This window comes from Balaenoptera musculus, chromosome 4, assembly GCF_009873245.2.
Source record: "Balaenoptera musculus isolate JJ_BM4_2016_0621 chromosome 4, mBalMus1.pri.v3, whole genome shotgun sequence".
Taxonomy (NCBI): Eukaryota; Metazoa; Chordata; class Mammalia; order Artiodactyla; family Balaenopteridae; genus Balaenoptera; species Balaenoptera musculus.
Window position 1 is genome coordinate 6,917,960 of NC_045788.1, and position 19,665 is coordinate 6,937,624.

A 19,665-nucleotide genomic window follows, 5' to 3' on the forward strand; every position below is an offset into this window, starting at 1 on the left:
TTTGTCTTCCATGTCTGTGAGTCTATTCTGTTTTGTTTACATCTCGCTTTGATATGCACTATTTTAACATAAATTTGGTTAACTCTTAACTTTTGAGAGTTATTAGGGATATATGAAGGAATATATTTCCTCCATAAAACTACCTCTATCTATATTCTGTTTATGACCTTTTGGTCTGAAGAATCAGAATGTTGAAATGGGGTGTGTGTGTGTGTGTGTGTGTGTGTGTGTGTGTGTGTGTATGTGTCTGAATGAAAAAATTGATTGGCACACAGAGACTTTACTCTGAGTTGGTTAGTGAATACTGTGAGGTGTGTAATGATGTTAGAGTTATTGATACTCTGACATACTTGGCTGCTCACAAATACTTCCCGATTCTCCCAGAAACATAACCCAGGCACTTTTAGGCTGAGAAGCATAGGCTCCATGACTTAGAATCCTTACCTTTACCATCCAGGCATATTCCTAATCATGCCCCTTGGAGCTGGTTTTATTTATTTATTTATTTATTTAAAAAAATTTTATTTTATTTATTTTTTATTTTTGGCCGCGTTGGGTCTTCCTTGCTGCATGCAGGCTTTCTCTAGCTGCGGCCAGCGGGGGCTACTCTTTGTTGCAGTGCGCAGGCTTCTCACTGAAGTGGCTTCTCTTTGTTGCGGAGCTTGGGCTCTAGGCGCGTGGGCTTTGGGGCTCCGTAGTTGTGGTTCTCGAGCTCTAGAGCACAGGCTCAGTAGTTGTCGCGCATGGGCTTAGTTGCTCTGCGGCATGTGGGATCTTCCTGGACCAGGGCTCGAACCTGTGTCCCCTGTATTGGCAGGTGGATTCTTAACCACTGTGCCACCAGGGAAGTCCCTGGAGCTGGTTTTAGATTGTCAACTTTATTTGTTCAAATTACAGCCCTTAAACTGCCTCTGATTTATTCTGACTTTACCCATATTGTTCTTTTTCTCCCTTTTTGAACTAATGGGGAGTAAATGAAGAGATAAAAGATGAATTACTTTATATTTCATCTTTTGTTTCTCCACAGAGTGTCACTCTTCTCCAGAAATTTATTCAACTCCATATTTCTCCAGTATAGGAAATAGTTTTAAAAGCAAATGGAATCTAAGGGTTTAATGTTCATTGTTTTTAGTCTTAGCAAAACAAGAGAATTTATTAATTTTAATGTTATTAAATAGCGGTGTTGTAATTTTGCAGTTCTCAAAAGAAATTCTTACTCATTTAATCACAGTGATAGTAGTAATGAAATTATATTACAGAAAACTGGCAAAATGAAATCACCCGTAATCCTGTCACCTTAATTCAACCTTTATTATCTTTTTAATCTATTCCTTTCTAGTGTGGCTTCCTGTGTTGATTTTTGCATAGCTTTAATCAGAGTGCAATACCATTTTATATCCTGGTTTTTCGCTTAACATAAAATAATTTTATATTGCTGTGTATTCTAAATAACCAACATTTTGAATGCACACAGAGTGTGTTCTTGTTAATACGACATAATTAATCACCCTCCAGGATTGAACACTTAGATTCTTTTTTTTTTTTTCCCATCGTAGACAGTGAGGCTACAAGCATTTTTATAAATGTAACTTCTTTTCACACTTAATTATGTGGATTATCTCCTTATGATTGGTTTTCAGATGTGGATAAAAGAGGATGAACATTTTTATGCTTTTTGAATCATGTTACCAAATTATTTCCAAAAGGATGATAGCAATTTGCACTCGCAATCTACAAGTGTTTTACCATACTTTTTGCCAATGTTAGATATTCTCTTTCTCTGTCTCTCATCTCTCTCTCTCTCTCTATGTGTGTGTGAGTGTATATATATATATATACATATATATATATATATATATTTATGTACTGTGTTAAAAATGGTACTTTGTTGTTCTTTTATCTTATATTTCTTTTATTACTGGAGAGTATTATAATTTCTCCATATATTTGCTTACTAGATTTGAGTTATTTGTTTATATCCTTTGGTTATTTATTTCTTTGATGCTTACTTTTCCGTTAGCAATTTTAGGAGTTACACTTATAAGAATGATATTAACACTTTTTGTTTACTGAAAAAAATTTTGTTTGCTTGTCTTATTCTTTAATCAAAATTTTATATTCTATTATAAACTTATCTTTATAATAGAATATACATGATAGAAGAATGAACACATAAAGCTTTCTTATTAGCATATCATTTCTTTTGAAACTGGATTTATTTTTTGATGACCCAAATGATACTATGGTATTCCTCACCATATGTATATTTGGTAGCCAAGAATACTTTAGGTAATACAGATACCTGACAATTTTCTAATTTTATAGGAAAAGAGGAGCTAAGGTTGTATCCAAGAGAGTTGATGATTTCAAAGAAAAATTTCAACATAAACTTGGAAGAATTTTAGATCCGTAAGTTCATGATTAACTTAGAATTGAAAATGTTTTTGGATCAAATTTACAAACTACTCTTGTGGTAAATTTTGGTTTGTGTTCTATTAGGTTCTATCTATTAAATGAGAATCATCCTTTTGTGTTAATCAGGGAACTCTTGTTAGCCTCTATAGCGCTTGGGGTTCCAGGGAAGCACTGAGTCTCCAAAATGGACACGGCATTTGGAGAACAGGGTGGAAGAATTTTGTGTAAAGCTTTATTTCTGGGATCTCAGAAGTTTAACTTATTGCATTAATTTTCCTCTCTCTTCCCTGCTCCCCCCACCAGCCCCCCATATATATGTATGTACTTCCATAATTCTGCTTTGAGTATGTTCTGTTTTTTTCTTTTTCAGTCTGGACTTTTTCACTGGAAGCCAGTGAAAGCATTCAGCCATTGCTAATGCAAGTGGGAGATTAGGAAAAAGATCTGTTGGAGAACTTCTGTTTGATTCTCATAGTTTGGTTATAGGAGAAAATATAGGCTATTAAAAACATATTGCAAACATATTTTAAATTCCAGAGATGCCATGTGGTGGGAATTTTCACTAAAGGATTTGTTTTCTTTGATAGCATTGCAGAAACAATGAATGTTCCCCCAGACCACACATTTGGGGCTTGTCTCCGTCCTGAGGAGTATGGTAAATATACAAACTTTCTTCTTAAAAAACAAACAACAAAATCCCCCCCCCACCCCCCAAATCATGCAGTTAAGTTCACCATCTCCTTCTCTCAAAGCTTCTAATTTTAATGGCTTAAAATATTACATTAAAAAAAAAATTACATTAACAGTAAAGAGAACAATTTGTAGCACAAGAAAGAAACAAAATTTTCATATTATATTTGAAATAGTAACAGTTTAAAGCCCTTGTAATGAATTCCTTAAGTGTATTTAAGGCTCAGAATTTTATTTAGAAAATAAATAAGGCCTGTATTAAACAAGCCAAAGTGAAGTGAGGCAGCTTTTTAATGAATTCCAATATTGTACTAGGCCCTTGTTACTCAAAATGTGGTTGCAGATGGGCAGTGTTGGTGTCCCCTGCAAGGTTCTTAGAAATGCAGAATCTCAGGCTCCACCCCAGACCTACTGAATCAGAAACTGCATTTTAACAACATTCCCAGATGAACTGTAGGGACATTCAAGTTCCAGAAAGCACTGTACTCTACAACCACATACTTAAGAACTACTCTTCCCACCAGCCAATCAATTAATCAACCTATAAAGTGGCAGAAGAAACTTCCCAGGATTTTGTCTTTAGTGCTAAGGGATCTAAACAGCAGACTTCCAAAGGGAAAACTATGCCAAAACTTATCAACATTGGGCTGTATTTTACTGGTTTTCAAAATACAGTCTGCAGTCTACCTGCATTAAAATCACCCAGAGAGTTTATTAAATATGCAGGTTCCTGGGACCCATGCTCATATATTCTCACGTACACTAAACTTTAAGAACTGCTACTAAAAATGTGTTAAAGTCTACTCACTGACAAATAAAATAAATATTTACTGAGCTTCTGCAACATGGTGTTTCAGAGCACGAAGAATCACCACATTAGGAGATTATATTTTGGTTCTGTTTTTAGATCAACTGTTACATGTTTAATGGATGCCTGCCCATCTTAGAGGCTCTTCATACCTCTAGGAGTGGGTAAGGGATGATTTAGGAAACCCATCAGTTAGTCTGAAATGCAAGTAGATAATCATGCCCAGCTGCCTACTTGAGGGCAGGTTCATGCTGGTTGGCACCCCATCTTGCTGTCTGTTGGATTCTTGGGGTCTAGCGTACAGTACATTGTTTTCCCCGGTATCTATAGCATGAATCAATGAATCTAACACATAGTTTATCATGTTGACAATTAGGCAACATTGACAAATTTCCTAATAGTTGAGCTACGTTATCCTTAAAAGTTGAATGATAAGATAGAGCTATAAAATGAAAAAGAAGGACACTGACATTAATAGTTTAAAAAATGTGTCCGTATTGGCCTTGGCACTGTACAGCGTAACTGTGAAAGGGGACTGTCAGCCCTCTCTAGACTTTTCGTGGAGCTCATGGACGGACACAGATTAACCCCAGTGGCCTTTTGTGTCTACTATTGGGGTTAACTAGCAGCATCTATTCCGTGCAAAGCTTCAGGGTCTGCCTGCTTCCGAGAACATATTGGTTTCTTTACTGGGCCTGGATTGCTCCCTTACCCTTACTTAGGGAAAGAAAGGCAACTGCACAAAGAATGCCTCATCCCTCAGGCCTGGGGTTGTTGGTTATGTTACGATGCTTCCAGGAAGAGTGCAAGGGCTGTGTCCAGCTCCCAGAATGCACCAGGGCAGAGGCGATGTGAAGGAGAATCCAGCTCCCAGAATGCACCAGGGCAGAGGCGATGTGGAGGAGAATCATGGGCAGTAGTGCATCATGGGAATTGGTTGCAGGCAGGGTGCAACTGAGGAGCTGACGTGGCTTTTCTGATGTCCCTGGTGTGGTAGCGAGGTCATGGTTCTCTCTCTTAGGGCCACAGCTTGTACTCCTGATTTCAGCTCTTTAGAGATGGCTCTTGAGTAGTTTTCAGTGATTTTTCATGAGCTTCATAAATATTCTCTGAGGGCCAGGCCAGAAGACGGCATCAGCGTACCTCGCATCCACTCGGCAGTCATATCTGGTAGGGTTGTGGTGGGAAAACCAGGTAGAGTTGGAGATACAACCATTCAAATGGTTATTTTTGGATGTTAATGGAGAGGGAAGGCCTCTCAAGATAAAAAAAAACTCAACCAAGAGCCATCTTTTGGAAGAGTTGGTGTGCGGGGAGGTCCTTATACAGAGCAGCCCCCCAGAGGATTGACATCAGGGGAAGGAATGTGGAAGAGAAAAGGAAGCCACACTTATTTGTCAAAAATCACCCCTAATCACTTTGATTTTCTCTCGCAGAGCCTTACTTGGGTTTTGCCTACGTTAGGATGGTCTGATAGTAGCTGACCCCATTTCAGATGATCTTGTTCTGAGGCACTTGCCCAGTTCCTGGAACCAGCACTGGTTGTGGGCTTTTCACCCGTACTTAGGGTCTACCCTTAGAAAGAAGGCTTTTATCAGAATATGCAGGATTAACTCCTGATTTTATAATAAACTTAGAGTGCTACGAGTACTTATTAAAAGAGACCCTTGACAGAGCCTAATAATATAGGGCCTTGTACAAAGTAGGTGTGAATATTAGTTGCCTTGAACTGCAACCAATGTTGCAATTTATTCTTTTTTCAATTTTTAAAAATTGAAGTATAGTTGATTTACAATGTTGTGTTAATTACTGCTGTACAGCAAAGTTATACATACATATACATATACATTAAAAAAAATTCTTCTCCTTTATGGTTTATCATAGGCTGTTGAATATACTGCCCTGTGCTATATAGTAGGACTTTGTTGTTTATCCATTCTATATATAATAGTTTGCATCTGCTAACCCCAAACTCCCAATCCTTCCCTCCCCCAACCCCTTCCCCCCTTGGCAACCACCAGTCTGTTCTCTATGTTTGTAATTCTGTTTCATAGATAGGTTCATTTGTGTCATATTTTAAGTTCCACATATAAGTGATATCATATGGGCTTTGTCTTTCTCCTTCTGACTTACTTCACTTAGTATGATCCTCTGTAGTTGCAACCATCAATGTTGCAATTTAAATTAACCTACCCAGGATATCACAGCCAACTGCCAGCATGACCCTGTCGCAAGAAAGCAGGAAGGGAGGGGTATAAGCCAGGGGAAAAAGAACAGAGGCAGAAGGTTTCTTCTGGTGACATCCACCAAGCCGTCACATCTGAAGCAACATGGTCAACTCTGGTCTGATCTGTGTCACCATTAACATCCAGGGAATGGGGTTTAGAGGTAGTGTATTTGTACTTTCTTTGTGTCATAATTCAGGAAAGTTCCTTTAAGTCATGAAAGAGAAGTGGAAGCAAGGGCCGGGTCTGGCGGTGGTAGCAGGTGGATTGGAGGGGTTATTGCTTGGGGTTGTGGGTCAGGACGCACTTAATGGACTGTGGATGGAGGTCTCTGTGCTGGTAATAGTGTAGGGGAAGCAGGACAGAAATGGGGACTTGGTATGCAGACTGAAGGCAGACTGGAAACCCACATTAGGAAGGAGTAGGGAACTTGTGTCCAGTTTTTACAAGGTTTCCCAGACATTTAGTCAACCCCGAGGCACACAGAGTGACTCCCACGTGGAATCAGCCCCAGCTTTCAGATCCTCAGCCTTGTAGACAAATATCTGCTAAGAGGGTGTCAGTCAAGGACTTTGCTGTCTTAGGAAAGGATTTGACAGCTGAGTGGGCTCATGATTCCCCCATAAAATTCATTTTTTCAGATTTTTTTCATTGAGCAAAGAAGTCACATAAAGCAGAAGTATTCATTTTTATCAATTACTTTGTACTTTTTTTTTTATACAAAAGGATTTTCTGTCATGCTGCGTAATAGTATTGGAATTAGGCTTTTTCATTCACAGAAGTTGCTAGATCTCTCTCTTTTTTAGTATGGGAATAATTGTGACAGACTTTAAATTCAGATAAAAGACTTTCTTTTCCCCCTGTCTTCAATAGGAGCTGGTGATCTCATCCACAGAAGGCTTCCGGGAGAATATCTCCGAGGCAAGGACAGACAGAGAGCCCTGGTTGCAGCAGTGCGACATCACTTAAAGAAAGTTAACTACCAAAACTTTGACACTTTGCTGGCAGCCTTCAGACACTATGACAAGGCCAGTAGTAAAGTGAAGCTTTTTTGGTCTACGCATGGGCTTACAGATCCCAGCAGGCTGGTGTAGATCAGGATCAAGTCCAGTCCACCACCTGTTTTTGTAAATAGTTTTACATGCCTATATTTTGAAAAATTGGGGTGCATGTATCTCTTTGAATTAGAGTTTTCTTTGGATATATGCTCAGGAGTGAGATTGCCAGATCATATGCATGCCCATTTGTTTTAAGTATTGTCCACGGCTGCTTTTGCAACTACACATGTAGAGTAGTGCATCAGAGACTGAATGGCTTGCAAAACCTATGATATCTACTTTTTGGCCCTTGACAGAAAAAGTTTGCTGGAGTAGATCTGCATTGTCAAAATGTGGTTCTGTCACCATCATCAGTATCACCTGGGAACATGTTAGAGATGCCATCCTAAGGCCCACCCCAGACCTAATGAATTAGGAATTTGAGGTTGGGGTCTAGCAATTGTGTTTTAACAAGCTTTTCAGTGATTCTGATGCAGGTTCAGGTTTGAGAACCACTGTTGCAGATCATTAAACTGGAGTGTGCTGGGAGCCTGGGGGATGGACAGTCTCTGTCTCACTCTGAATGTATACACATGGTATTGTCAGTCTGGTCCAAGTCAAGCTTAGAATGCTCTCCCCTGGGGACCAGGTGTGGTTTCAGTTTTGAGAGCAAGATCACTCAATTTTCAAGCTACTCTAAATTTTATTCTTTGATCAAGTCAGATCAACCCGGGGCTGCATAATTACCTGACATCATTTTAGGCCATCACAGGATTTACCAAGCTGCACAGTGTCTTAGGCTTGCACTAAGGAGCGCTACTGCACAAACAATTTGTGAAACGTGGCACATTTTTTATTAGTACGCCCATGTGGCTGTTATTTATTTTTGTCACATGCATCCTCTTTATAAGGAAACCCAGTCTTTCTAAAGCACATAACTGTGCTTTGTCTAAGTATCTGGTTTGTTTTTACTTCATGTACAGCATGGCTTTGGACCAATCGTGCATACCTTTTTGACTTGGCTGCCAGGAAGCTTAGAGCCAACGCAGAGAAACACATCTAGTTTGTGAACGTGATCTTATAGCATAAATTCTGTGCACTCTTTTTATTTCAGGTTTCATCTTATTTTAGTCCAACTTTATTTTCTCTTTGCCCTGATTTCCTCACTTTTTTTGGCTCTCATTGTACTTCTTTCTCTAGGCAGCCTCAAACCGTTTTAGAATGAATCTAACATAAACAAATAAAAGCTCATAAATAAACCCATGATGATGTAGTGCATCATAATCTTGATAGGAGAAGAAAAGAAAGAGCAGAATAATTTTAGTTTATCTCGAAAGGAAATCTTATCTCCATTCCAACGTTGAGTATGGTTTTAGAAAAGTGACACCTCACAATTTTTATCTTATAAAAAAATCTTGATCACTCATTGGCTAATTCATTTTAAGCCCATTCGTTTTATTTGATTTGATTTTATTTTTATTTATTTATTTATTTTTTATTTGATTTTAGATTAGGGGCCTGTGTGCCTGTGATGTACTGGTGAATAAAAAGTGGGTTAAATATCTCAGTTAAGTTTGTACTAATTATGTCGGGACAAACACCAATCAGTCACCAACGACATTTCTCACAAAGTTGTGTTTAAAGAAAATGTAAGTATTCAACTGTTTCTCTGGTTTTTAGTAGAGACTGATGGCTATTTACAGGTAATTTAAAAATTATTCTTTAGAATTAAATTACGTAAGCAAAAACAAGTATATTTTAAACTTTACTCAACTCCAAGTGTCTACAAAGATGATATTGGGGAAATTTACATGGTAGTAAAGTGAATAAGGAAAACGAGCGGGATGTATAGTGTTCCTCTTTCTAAAAATTCCTCATGTTAAATGTAATCATAGTCAAGACGATCATCTTAATAGCTGTCGATGATCTCAGTGAACCACCAGGCACGTTCCTTATGATAAAATTAAATTAAGCAGGAGGAAATTACTGAGAATTAGTTAATGCTGATATACCTTTTAAATAGTTAACTTTTAATATGTACAATGTAGTGTTCAGTGTCCTTGAAGAGCTTTTTTTTTTCCTGAGTGGGTAATAAGATGTGGGTCTTCCTAGTACAGCTGTAGGATTGTTTTTGATGATTTGAATCTTATACTACTGAATGCCCAGATTTAATTTAATTGAAAAGCAAGACAAAACAGAACAAATAAACTGTGATTTCCTAAATGACTCTTCTTGGCTTAGAGGATTAATTCTGTTATTTGTTGAACACTCCCAGCACATCAAACATTATCCCAGATCATGTGCAGGCTTTTAACTCAGGGAACTTAAAATCTAAAGCGGGGGGAAAAATAAAGACTCATCATGTCCAATAATGGTCAGAGCAGAGTCTCAGATTTTCAAAATAGGTATCTATAATTCCAACTCCTTTTATTCTGCTTATTATCCAGGAAGTAGCTGAGATGGGATGATTCCTTCTGGGGGACAGTTGAATTCATTGACAAAACTGGTTTACTAAGACGTGTGAGCTGAGAGCTGGTGAGGAAGGGAGGTGGTTTTTGAGAAGGCTGTTCCAAAGCTCAGTAATACCAGACTGCTGTGGATGGTTGGGAGCAGAAAAGGTTCATTGAATACCTTGACTAACAGCTCATTGTTGAGTAGCCTTTGTGCTATAAGTCACGCCACTGTCAGACCGAAAGTGGTCCAGAAAACAAAGCACGTGACTCAGATGAATTGCATGGGCCATACTTTTGTGTCTGGAGCTGGCTCATCGGATTGAAATAGCAATTCTATAACTTGAAAATGTGTCAACAGAGAGATGCACCATCAATAGCTCTGAGTGGGGACTAAGGTTCATGTAGTCAGTATGCCAGGAGCATGGGGCAATGCCTTGTGTGTGATGTGTCCTCCCTCACCATGAGACAAATGGGTCAGCTTGTTGCAGGAGTCACAAGTTAGGCATGTGGTGGTAGCCTCTGCCTCAGAAACGTCAACTGCTTTTTTGGCACCTGGTCTAATGGTGCATTTATTGTCATGTCTGCTACAAGGATGGGTCCAGGCAGCGATGGTGCAACCTGGGTGGTGCAGGCTCAATCCAAAGCTTGATTCCTGTCATCCACATCAGAGGATGGACCCTTATCCTGGGCATCTATATGAATTACCTGGATGGTTCACTCAGCAGCTGTGATTGGTTTCCATAGTTTTCTTTTTTCTTTTTTCTTTTTTTTATTGGAGTACAGTTGATTTATAATATGTTAGTTTCAGGTGTACAGCAAAGTGAGTCAGTTATACATATACATATATCCACACTTTTTGTTTTAGATTCTTTCCCCATGTAGGTCATTACAGAGTATTGAGTAGAGTTCCCTGTGCTATACAGCAGGTTCTTATTAGTTATCTATTTTATATATAGTAGTGTGTATATGTCAATCCCAATCTCCCAATTTATCCTTTCCCCCCATTCCCTGGTAACCATAAGTTTGTTTTCTACATTCGTGATGCTATTTCTGTTTTGCAAATAAGTTCATTTGTACCCCCTTCTTTTTTAGATCCACATATAAGTGATATCATATGATATTTGTCTTTCTGTGTCTGATTTATGTCACTCAGTATGACAATCTCTAGGTCCATCCATGTTGCTGCAAATGGCATTATTTTGTTCATTTTTATTCCATTGTATATATGTACCACATCTTCTTTATCCATTCCTCTGTTGATCCATAATTTTCTGTCTCAAAAAGAGGTGTCTTTAATCTTCCAATCTGTAGTGTTCTTTTTTTAAATTTTTTAAATTTAAAAATTTTTAATTTTCTATACTTTTGGCCATGCTGGGCGGCATGTAGGGTCTTAGTTCCCTGACCAGGGATCGAACCCATGCCCCCTGCATTGGAAGCATGGAGTCCTAACCACTGGACTGCCAGGGAAGTCCCCAGTCTGTAGTTTTCTAAGTGGCAACCAAGCAGGCAGGCCATTGGCAGCAATCCAAGAGTCAGTAAAAATATAACAGATTCATCAATGGCAGTATTGGCCGGAGCTGTGCTAATAACCTTGAGTTCTGCCCACTGAGTAGAGTGACTATGCCCTTTTTTGGTCCTTAGCTCTCACTGAGGTTGAAAGCCACAGCAGACCAGTGAAGACCATTGGGTTTCAGGTTAGTGAACCAGGCCCAGCGGCTCTACGTGGTGAAATAATTATTCATAGAGACTTGCAGCTCAAAGGGGTCATGAGGGTGGAGGGGCCCCAAAGGTACTAGCATTCTCTCCATGTGGCTTCTCTTGATCATAAGTGCCTGAACATTCATAAGACAGGTATGGAAAGCATCAATACCAATTGACACATCCAGCAGTGGAAGCCACAGAAATAATATATTGTTAACTTTCCTTCTCCACTTTGAACAAACCCTGCCCAAACCCCACCAGCTGATTCCTGACATCTCTTCTTGCTGCACACTCAGTAGGGTGACGACTTTGGCACCCATAGCCAATGAAGCCGTAGTAGTTTCAGTCTCCACCCCCCTGAAGTTCCACAACATACTGGGACAGATACTTGTGGCCTGTGATCCCCCTTGGGGACAAGGAGATCTTGTCCCATACTTAGTCCTCCTTAGAACAGCTGAGGTTGGGGTATGGGGGGAGGGAAACATCAGGGCTGCAGAGGCAGGAGTGGCTCTGTACCCAGTGAATAAGAAGCATTTTCTTTCATTATCGCCACCATCTTTTTCAGGTTTGGGGACCCTCGATTCAACAGCCCCCCACCTCCCCCTTGCTTTTCAGTTAGGGCTGTGGGGCTCGTAGTTTTGGTTGACTTGGGCTGGCAGCAGAGACTTTCATAAAGCAGTCTCCTTTAATCCAGGGCATTGCAGCTCCCTGCCCATATAATATATTTTAAATTCTCATTCTGTTTCAACATGGGGGTTAGGAACATTCTCCAGGCCTATGGGTCTGGCTGCAGGAATTGATCTAAAAATCACTGGGTCAGTTTCTTGTTCTCAAGGGGATTGCCTTCACCAGCATGGTGAATCCATCCCTGGGCCTAGGAGCTGATTGTTAGTGAGTCATTTATGTTTTCCCTTGGAAGTTTAACTATATCGGGGAACTCTCTCTGAGAAGGCCAAAGCTCCCTTATAGCAGCTGGCACCCACTTTGAAGACACTGGGACCTTTCCCTGTCATCTCGGACGGATCTAAGTTTGGCTTGACGGGCTGCGGTAGGGCTGAGTGGTAAGACGCCCAGCTCTGGCCATTCTTCCTTAACAAGCATTATGTGCTCCGGCCCCTCACCCCACAAGAGAATCAGTCGGGTTCTGCCCAGAGCCTTTCTAAATTTCCCTCCTTTCATGCTCAGCGTAGGTGCTTCTGTCTCTAACTGTTGTCTGAAAGCGGTGGAAACTTCCCCTCCTCCCGCTTCCAGGATGAATCTGAGTGAATCCTCTTGTTGACGGGAGCGTTAATATCCAGGGGCAGCTGCCTTTGAATCCACTCTCTGTGCTTGGCCTGCAGCCACTTCCCTAATTTCTTCTTTATACCAGCCAATGGAGTGTAGGACAATCACTGCCCAGTTGACTTTTTAATTTTTTCCCACACCGCGCGGCATGTGGGATCTTAGTTCCCTGACCAGGGATTGAACCCAGGCCCTCGTGAGTGAAAGTGTGGAGTCCTAACCACTGGACCACCAGGGAAGTCCCTGACTGCCCAATTGGAACACCAACTTTGAAAGCATTGAAAATTGCAGAAAGATGTCAAAAGTACACAACATTGGTCAAATGAAATGTCAAGCATGAATCATGCTTAGGCCTGCTCAACCTGAGTGTAAACAACATGATTTAATGAGAAAGATATTAAAATGAACAAAGGCTGTGAGCCACACTCCACTCCAACCAGGGTTGAAATTACCGCGCACATATCAGATGGACACGATGGGGACAAATCTCGCTTAATATCTGACTCTCCTTATGTGAAAAATAGGACCGATTCTTTGAATTTATGTGATAGAGCTCTTTCTTTTTTTCTTAAAGGAAATAACAGATGTTGCCCACTCTGCTCGTGAAGACAATGCTCACGTCATCTTTTTTTGCTTCGTGTCTAACAGAAGGGAGATGGGGCCATAGATAAAGCTGAGCTTCAGGAAGCGTGTGACCAGGCCAGTGTGCATATAGATGAGAAGCTCCTGGACCAGCTATTTGAATACTGTGATGTGGATAACGACGGGCTGATTAACTACCTTGAATTTGCAAATTTTCTTAACTGGAAAGATAAAACCCCCTTTAAAGAGTATGAAGAGAGGGTCATTATTAAAGGTATTTAATTTCTGAAGGCTTGCTAAATTCTTAAATGGATTTTAGTATGTTCTTTTTCTTAGGAGTTTGACTCTTGTCAATTTTAATATTATATATTTAAAGATATGCACATATACATATATTTGTTTTCGTTTTTATGCATAGAATATCTGTGGAAGGTTAGGAAAGAATTTGATAACATTTATTATTTCTGGGGAGGGGACACTGGTTGCTGAGGGTCAAAGTGGCAGCGAGACTCACTTTTCAATCTATGTTTTTGTATCTTTTAAGTTTGGAACCGTGTATTACTCATTCAAAAGAAAACAATTACAAGCAAAACAATTTACACAGAAGCCCAAAATATGAAAGAGAGTTCCTCAGAAAGCTGTTTGAAAACCATTTTCTTAGAGAAATTAGCTCCCTTCCCTCAGGAAAAGTCAATTGTAAAATAGAATTTGATCTGTTAAATTTTTTAAGAAAAGGAAAAACATAATCTTTACTTTTATTCAAATATCTTCACGTTTACACATTATCTTCCTGCATCACTAACCATATATAGATATACATATATACATATGTGTGTGTGCGTATGGAAATTTTTTTTTATAAGCTTGTTCTTTGTTTTTAAAATTAATTAATTAATTAATTTTATTTTTGGCTGTGTTGGGTCTTTGTTGCTGCATGCGGGCTTTCTCTACTTGCGGTGAGCAAGGACTATTCTTCGTAGCGGTACACAGGCTTCTTATTGCGGTGGCTTCTCTTGTTGTGGAGCATGGACTCTAGGCGCACAGGCTTCAGTAGTTGTGTCACGCGGGCTCAGTAGTTGTGGCTTGTGGGCTCTAGAGCACAGGCTCAGTAGTTGTGGTGCCCGGACTTAGTTGCTTCGTGGCATGTGGTATCTTCCCAGACCAGGGCTCAAACCTGTGTCCCCTGAATTGGCAGGTGGATTCTTAACCACTGTGCCACCAGGGAAGTCTGTGTATGGAAATATTTTTAAATAGCTAAAATCACGGTGACTGTACCATTTTTATTTGGCTAAAAAAAAAAACTTAGTTCTCAAATTTCTGTGGAATGAAGAGATACTTTTATGGTTTTTGTAAACTTCATTCTCAGTTCCCTTAAGCTGAGGTATTATGAATTACTAAACCATTTCCTCACTTTTTAAAACTTAGGTTATTTCCAGATATTTTAAAAGTAATATGGGTGACGCTATAATGATTATCATCTCTCAGAAAGCTTTCTGTTTCTAATTATATCTCATTTCTTATGAATGTTATTTTTGTCCCAGAAGTAACTCCCTCTTTCATTATGCTTTTTTAAATGATTGTACCAATTTGCAATTTTATCAGTCCCGGTGGTGAGAAGGTTTTACTCCAATCTTGCTACCATTGAGTGTTATTTCAAACATTCTTGTGATTTAGTTGTTATATAATGATACCTCGTTTGCTTTAATTTTCAAGTCTTGATTCTTACAGACGATTAACATTTGAAAGATTGTCTACATTTTTATCTCCTCTTGGAATATCTCTCCTCTAAAACGTGAAGATACTCCTGTTTTCACTTTTATTCCTGCAAAGCCAGTACCACACTTGGGGCTTTACTGATCACGGGAGCCCTTACCGGTTTCTGGGATGGCTTTTCTCTGCTGTCCGCTAGGAGAACAGGAGGATCTTCTCTACCTAATGAAGCTTTTTATAGAAAACAAGTCTACCCTAGTTCTCTCAGCAATAAATAGAGGGTGACAGAGTACTTTCCTTCTTGGTACAACTCATGAAGCAGTGGGGGAAACAAAAGCCTGCTTTCAAACCAGGTGGTTCTTCTAATTGTTCCTGGTTGGGGGTGTCCTGACTTGAGCAGCCATTTTCAATGGAGTTCTTGAGGTTTTCCTCTTCTTCTAAGACAGTGGCTGGTGGGTCAGTCAGAAGGGACTCAGGAAAGCATTGCCAGGAATTTTCTTATATCAAGTTCCATCTTACTGTTGACGGCTGGAGAAAAGGGGGCGCGTCCTTTCAGGCAGGGGCTTTCGAGCAGTTTTCTGAAAAAACTATTTTTCATACTTGGTCCAGATTTCTGCCTTTTGTGGGGAGTGGGTGCAGGGAGTGGGTCCAGAGGGTCTGGAACACTGGGCCCGACGCTTTCACGGCAGCGATTGGCAGGGGCTGAGTCGGGGGGTGCAGACTTTAGATGGGCCTGTCTTTTCTGGTTTGCCACCCCGATCTGGCACTGGGGCACCCTTCGCCTGTGTCACCGGGGCTGGGCTTTGCCCAGCACCTTGAGTTCCTCCAGCGCTCGAGAGACCACAGCGCCGCCTAGTGCTGGCTGTGTACTTAGCGGCTCCGTGAAAAAGCTGTGTCAGGAATTTCCTCCTCAACTTCAGAACTGACTCAGCAAAGCAAATCTGCAAAAGAGAACAGAATCTTACAATCGCAGTTGTACCTCAGGGTTTTCTCTTATACACTGATTAGAAGGGAGTTATTTATAGAATCGGTTCCTGCGCTCACAGCGAGCTCTCATCGCCTCTCCAAATGTCACAGTGCATGGGGGCTCCCTCCCTACCGCGATCAGGTATGTGCGGAATTTACAGCTCCAAATATTTCTTCTCCTGTCCCTCCCCAGGGCACAGTCTTAGGAACAACTCTGGTAATCCTGTAGTTAAAATCAAATATGAAAATAGGCTCTAATTTTAAAAAAGAGGAAAGAAAAAAAAAAGTTCTCCATTTTCATTTGGTGTTTCAGATTTAAAAGCTTCATTCTAGCATAAAACGAGTGAAGTGGTGAGCAAAAATATTAGACCTTGTTCAGATTTCCTGGTGTATGACCTTGGCCTGAACTTGTAGTTCCACAGTGGCTACTGGTGTCAGCGGAGGGTCTACACCAGCTCAGCCTCCGTTTCCACCAGCAAGAAGAGACTAAATGGGAAAACTCATCTTGTTACAGGGTGAGCACCAGGTAGTAACTTTGTCCTGTACTTTTTTTTCCCCTTTCTGTCTTTGCTTGAAGGTGGAAAACCAGATTGTGCAAACCCTGCTGAGGCTAATGTAGAAGAATCTGAACCAGCTCTCCTGATAAAGCCGGAAGATATTGTCTTGAAAGAGCCAGGGAGCTCAGAAAAGACTCTGCGGACACTTCTGAGGCCAAGCGATAAAGTTTCTAATCACTACAAGACAACTTCTTCGGAGATCAGTGCAGTTGTAGGCGCTGTTCCTTCTACTTGTGAGTATGTCACATTATTTGCTGAGTGTTAAAAGGATCAACAAACACAGAAGGGGAGTGTCCTTTGTCTGTCCTTGCATTGTCCCCCAGCCTCTATTAGACTCTAACTTTCTCGAAGTCCAGGACCTTTCATTCAGTTCTGTATTCTAAGCACCCAGGAGGGCTCAACAAATGTAGGCTGAATTGAACTAGTGTTCATGGTGACCCAAGTAAAATGATTCTCTCTGTATTAATGAAACTGAAACCATCATAGCTCAGAACCCAGAATGTTAGACCTCGTTGGAATTCAGACTTCACCAAGTGCTAGGAGACTTTGGAATCACGTGATTCTTAGCTACAAACAGATTTGCCTTCAAATATTTGAAGAGTTCTTACAGAACGGTTCCTTACATCTTTATTCCCCGTCTGTTAGTCTGCTAGGGCTATCATAACAAATACCACAAACTGAATGGCTAAACAGCAGAAATTGATCATCTCATGATGGCTGGAATTCCGAGATCAAGGTGTTGGCAGGATGGCTTCCTTCTGAGCGCTGTGAGGGAAAATCTGCTCCAGGCCCTATCCTGGATTCTGGGGGTTTGCCGGCAGTCTTTGGTGCTACACAGCTTCTGCTGCACCAGCTTGATCTCTGCCTTCATCTTCATCTGATGTTCTCCTGTGTGAGCAGCTGTGTCCCAATGTCCCCTTTTTATGAGGACTCCAGTCATATTGGACTAAGGGTCCACCCTTCTCCCGTATAACCTCATCTTAATTAATTATTCCTGCAATGACCCTCTTTCCAAATAAGGTCACCTCCTGAAGTACTAAGGGTTAGGACTTTAACATAAAAGTCTGGGGAGGATACAGTTCAACCCATAACTGCCCAGATCTCAATATCAAGCATGATGAATTTAGAAAGACTCTTTTACATTGGTCAAGATCCCTTTTTTGGACTAAGGCCATGATTAAGGATTTACATATTTTTCTTAACATATTTTTCTTACATATTTTTCTTGGATTTCATAGACATGCTTTACATTCTGTTGTGATGAGAGCTTGCTACTTGCTTTGGAATAGTGTTGCCCAATAGAAATACAACTGGTGTTGTATGTTTTTTTTTTTTTAATTTATTATTTATTTTTGGCTGCGTTGGGGCTTCCTTGCTGCGTGCAGGCCTTCTCTAGTTGCGGCGAGCAGGGGCTACTCTTCATTGCGGTGCGTGGGCTTCTCATTGAGGTGGCTTCTCTTGTTGCAGAGCATGGGCTCTAGGCGCGCGGGCTTCAGTTGTTGTGCCTCGCGGGCTCTGGAGTGCAGGCTCAGTAGTTGTGGCTCACGGGCTTAGCTGCTCCGCGGCATGTGGGATCTTCCTGGACCAGGGCTCGAACCTGTGTCTCCTGCATTGGCAGGCAGATTCTCAACCACTGCGCCACCAGAGAAGTCCTGGTGTCATATGTATTTAAAAAATTTTAGTAGCCACATTAAGAAGAAGGAAACAGGTGATATTAACTTTAATAGTATATTGGGAATTCCCTGGCAGTCCAGTGGTTAGGGCTTGGTGTTTTCACTGCCGAGGCCCGGGTTCAATCCCTGGTCAGGGAACTAAGTTCCTGAATGCTGCGTGGCGTGGCCAAAAGAAAAAAACATTTTTAAAATAGTGTATATATATATATATATATATATTTTATGTACAATATGTATCTCCAAAGTACTATCATCTCAACAAGGAATCAATATAAAATGATTAATTAAATGTCTCACATTCTTTTTTTGGGTACTACATCTTTGGAATTGTGTATTTTACACTCAGAGCAGAGCTCAGTTTGGACTAGCCACATTTCCAGTGCTCAGTAGCCACATGGTTGGTGGCGGCTGTATTTAGAATGTCTGTTTTCCTCCCCCATCCATGTCCTAGGTTATCCCATCTACGGTGTTCCAACCATTCGGTCCGATATTCCCGCCCCCCAAATTCGCCGCATCAGTGACAGAACCAATTATGGTGAAGAGGGAAATGCCTATTCATTGCTGCATCCTACCATCTTTGGCCAGAAAGGATTGTTTGAAAGAGACTTCTTCAAGACCAGATCCAAAAAAGAGGTACAACATGTGATTTCAAAAGGGTTGAAAGGCCAACTACACACAAAGGTGGAAATGTTTACTTGCTTGAGCATTTATATTACAAAAGTCATCAGGAGCAGCTCCCCCACCCCTCCGCCGAATTAGGATTCTTGAGGATAATGTTCAATTTGATTTTGGTTGTGATATTTGGTACAATTCTTGAAGTAGAATTTACTCTAATAAGAAGCATTACACTCATGTCATATATTCACTATAACCTATGTATAAAAAGAAAACTGTTTTCCTAAGATATTCAACACTATTCTTCATTGAGTAAAAGCAAAGAGGCTCAATCCCTTCCTTGTGTAAGTACCCTTGTGGTCGTGCGTCTCCGAAACCAAAGAATATGTGTGAGGAGGGCCACTCTGCCATCCTTATGAGCTACTATCTCAGATTATCTGCAACAAGCACTGATTTAAAATGTTCTGTCCTGTTGCCCCGTGTCAGCCCATGTATCTTGTTTTTTCACTCGGTAAACATGGTCTTCATGCCCCAGGTGATTTTCTTCCTAGGTTGGTTATAAAGCAGGTGCAACCGGCTAGGCCAGAATAGCCATTGGGGTTCTGAGGGCCGAGGAGTAACGGCGGGTCTTGGTCAGAGCAGCCTATCTAGATCTGCCATTGTGGAAAGCAGGCTGTGATCAAGGGAGCAATTGCTTCTTCGAACTTTCAAATCCAGAGCTAGAAATAATGTGAACAGATGTGTGATGCTTTCTGGGACTTCACATGCAGGGTTGATGGCTTGCAAACTTGCAAACTTAGTAACAGATTCATTCCAATGATTCATTCCCACTGAGGTGGGGTAGAGGAGGGGAGAAACTCAGAGGAAGATGCCTGCTGGCTGGTCCCAAAGAAGGAACCCAGGATCCACCACAGAGGGTCAGAGAAGAGACATTTGCAGACTGTATTTTCTC

The 19,665-nt window shown here is 40.7% G+C and overlaps 1 protein-coding gene across 1 annotated transcript in view; it reads left to right on the forward strand.

The window, feature by feature from the left end:
• EFHB (EF-hand domain family member B) overlaps positions 1-19,665 on the forward strand; it is a 47,878-nt gene that overhangs the window by 25,805 nt on the left and 2,408 nt on the right. Inside the window, 6 exon segments of the mRNA XM_036851081.1 lie at positions 2,326-2,409; positions 3,003-3,070; positions 7,012-7,166; positions 13,259-13,466; positions 16,446-16,658; positions 18,550-18,731. Of these exon segments, the coding sequence (XP_036706976.1) occupies positions 2,326-2,409; positions 3,003-3,070; positions 7,012-7,166; positions 13,259-13,466; positions 16,446-16,658; positions 18,550-18,731 (910 nt within the window).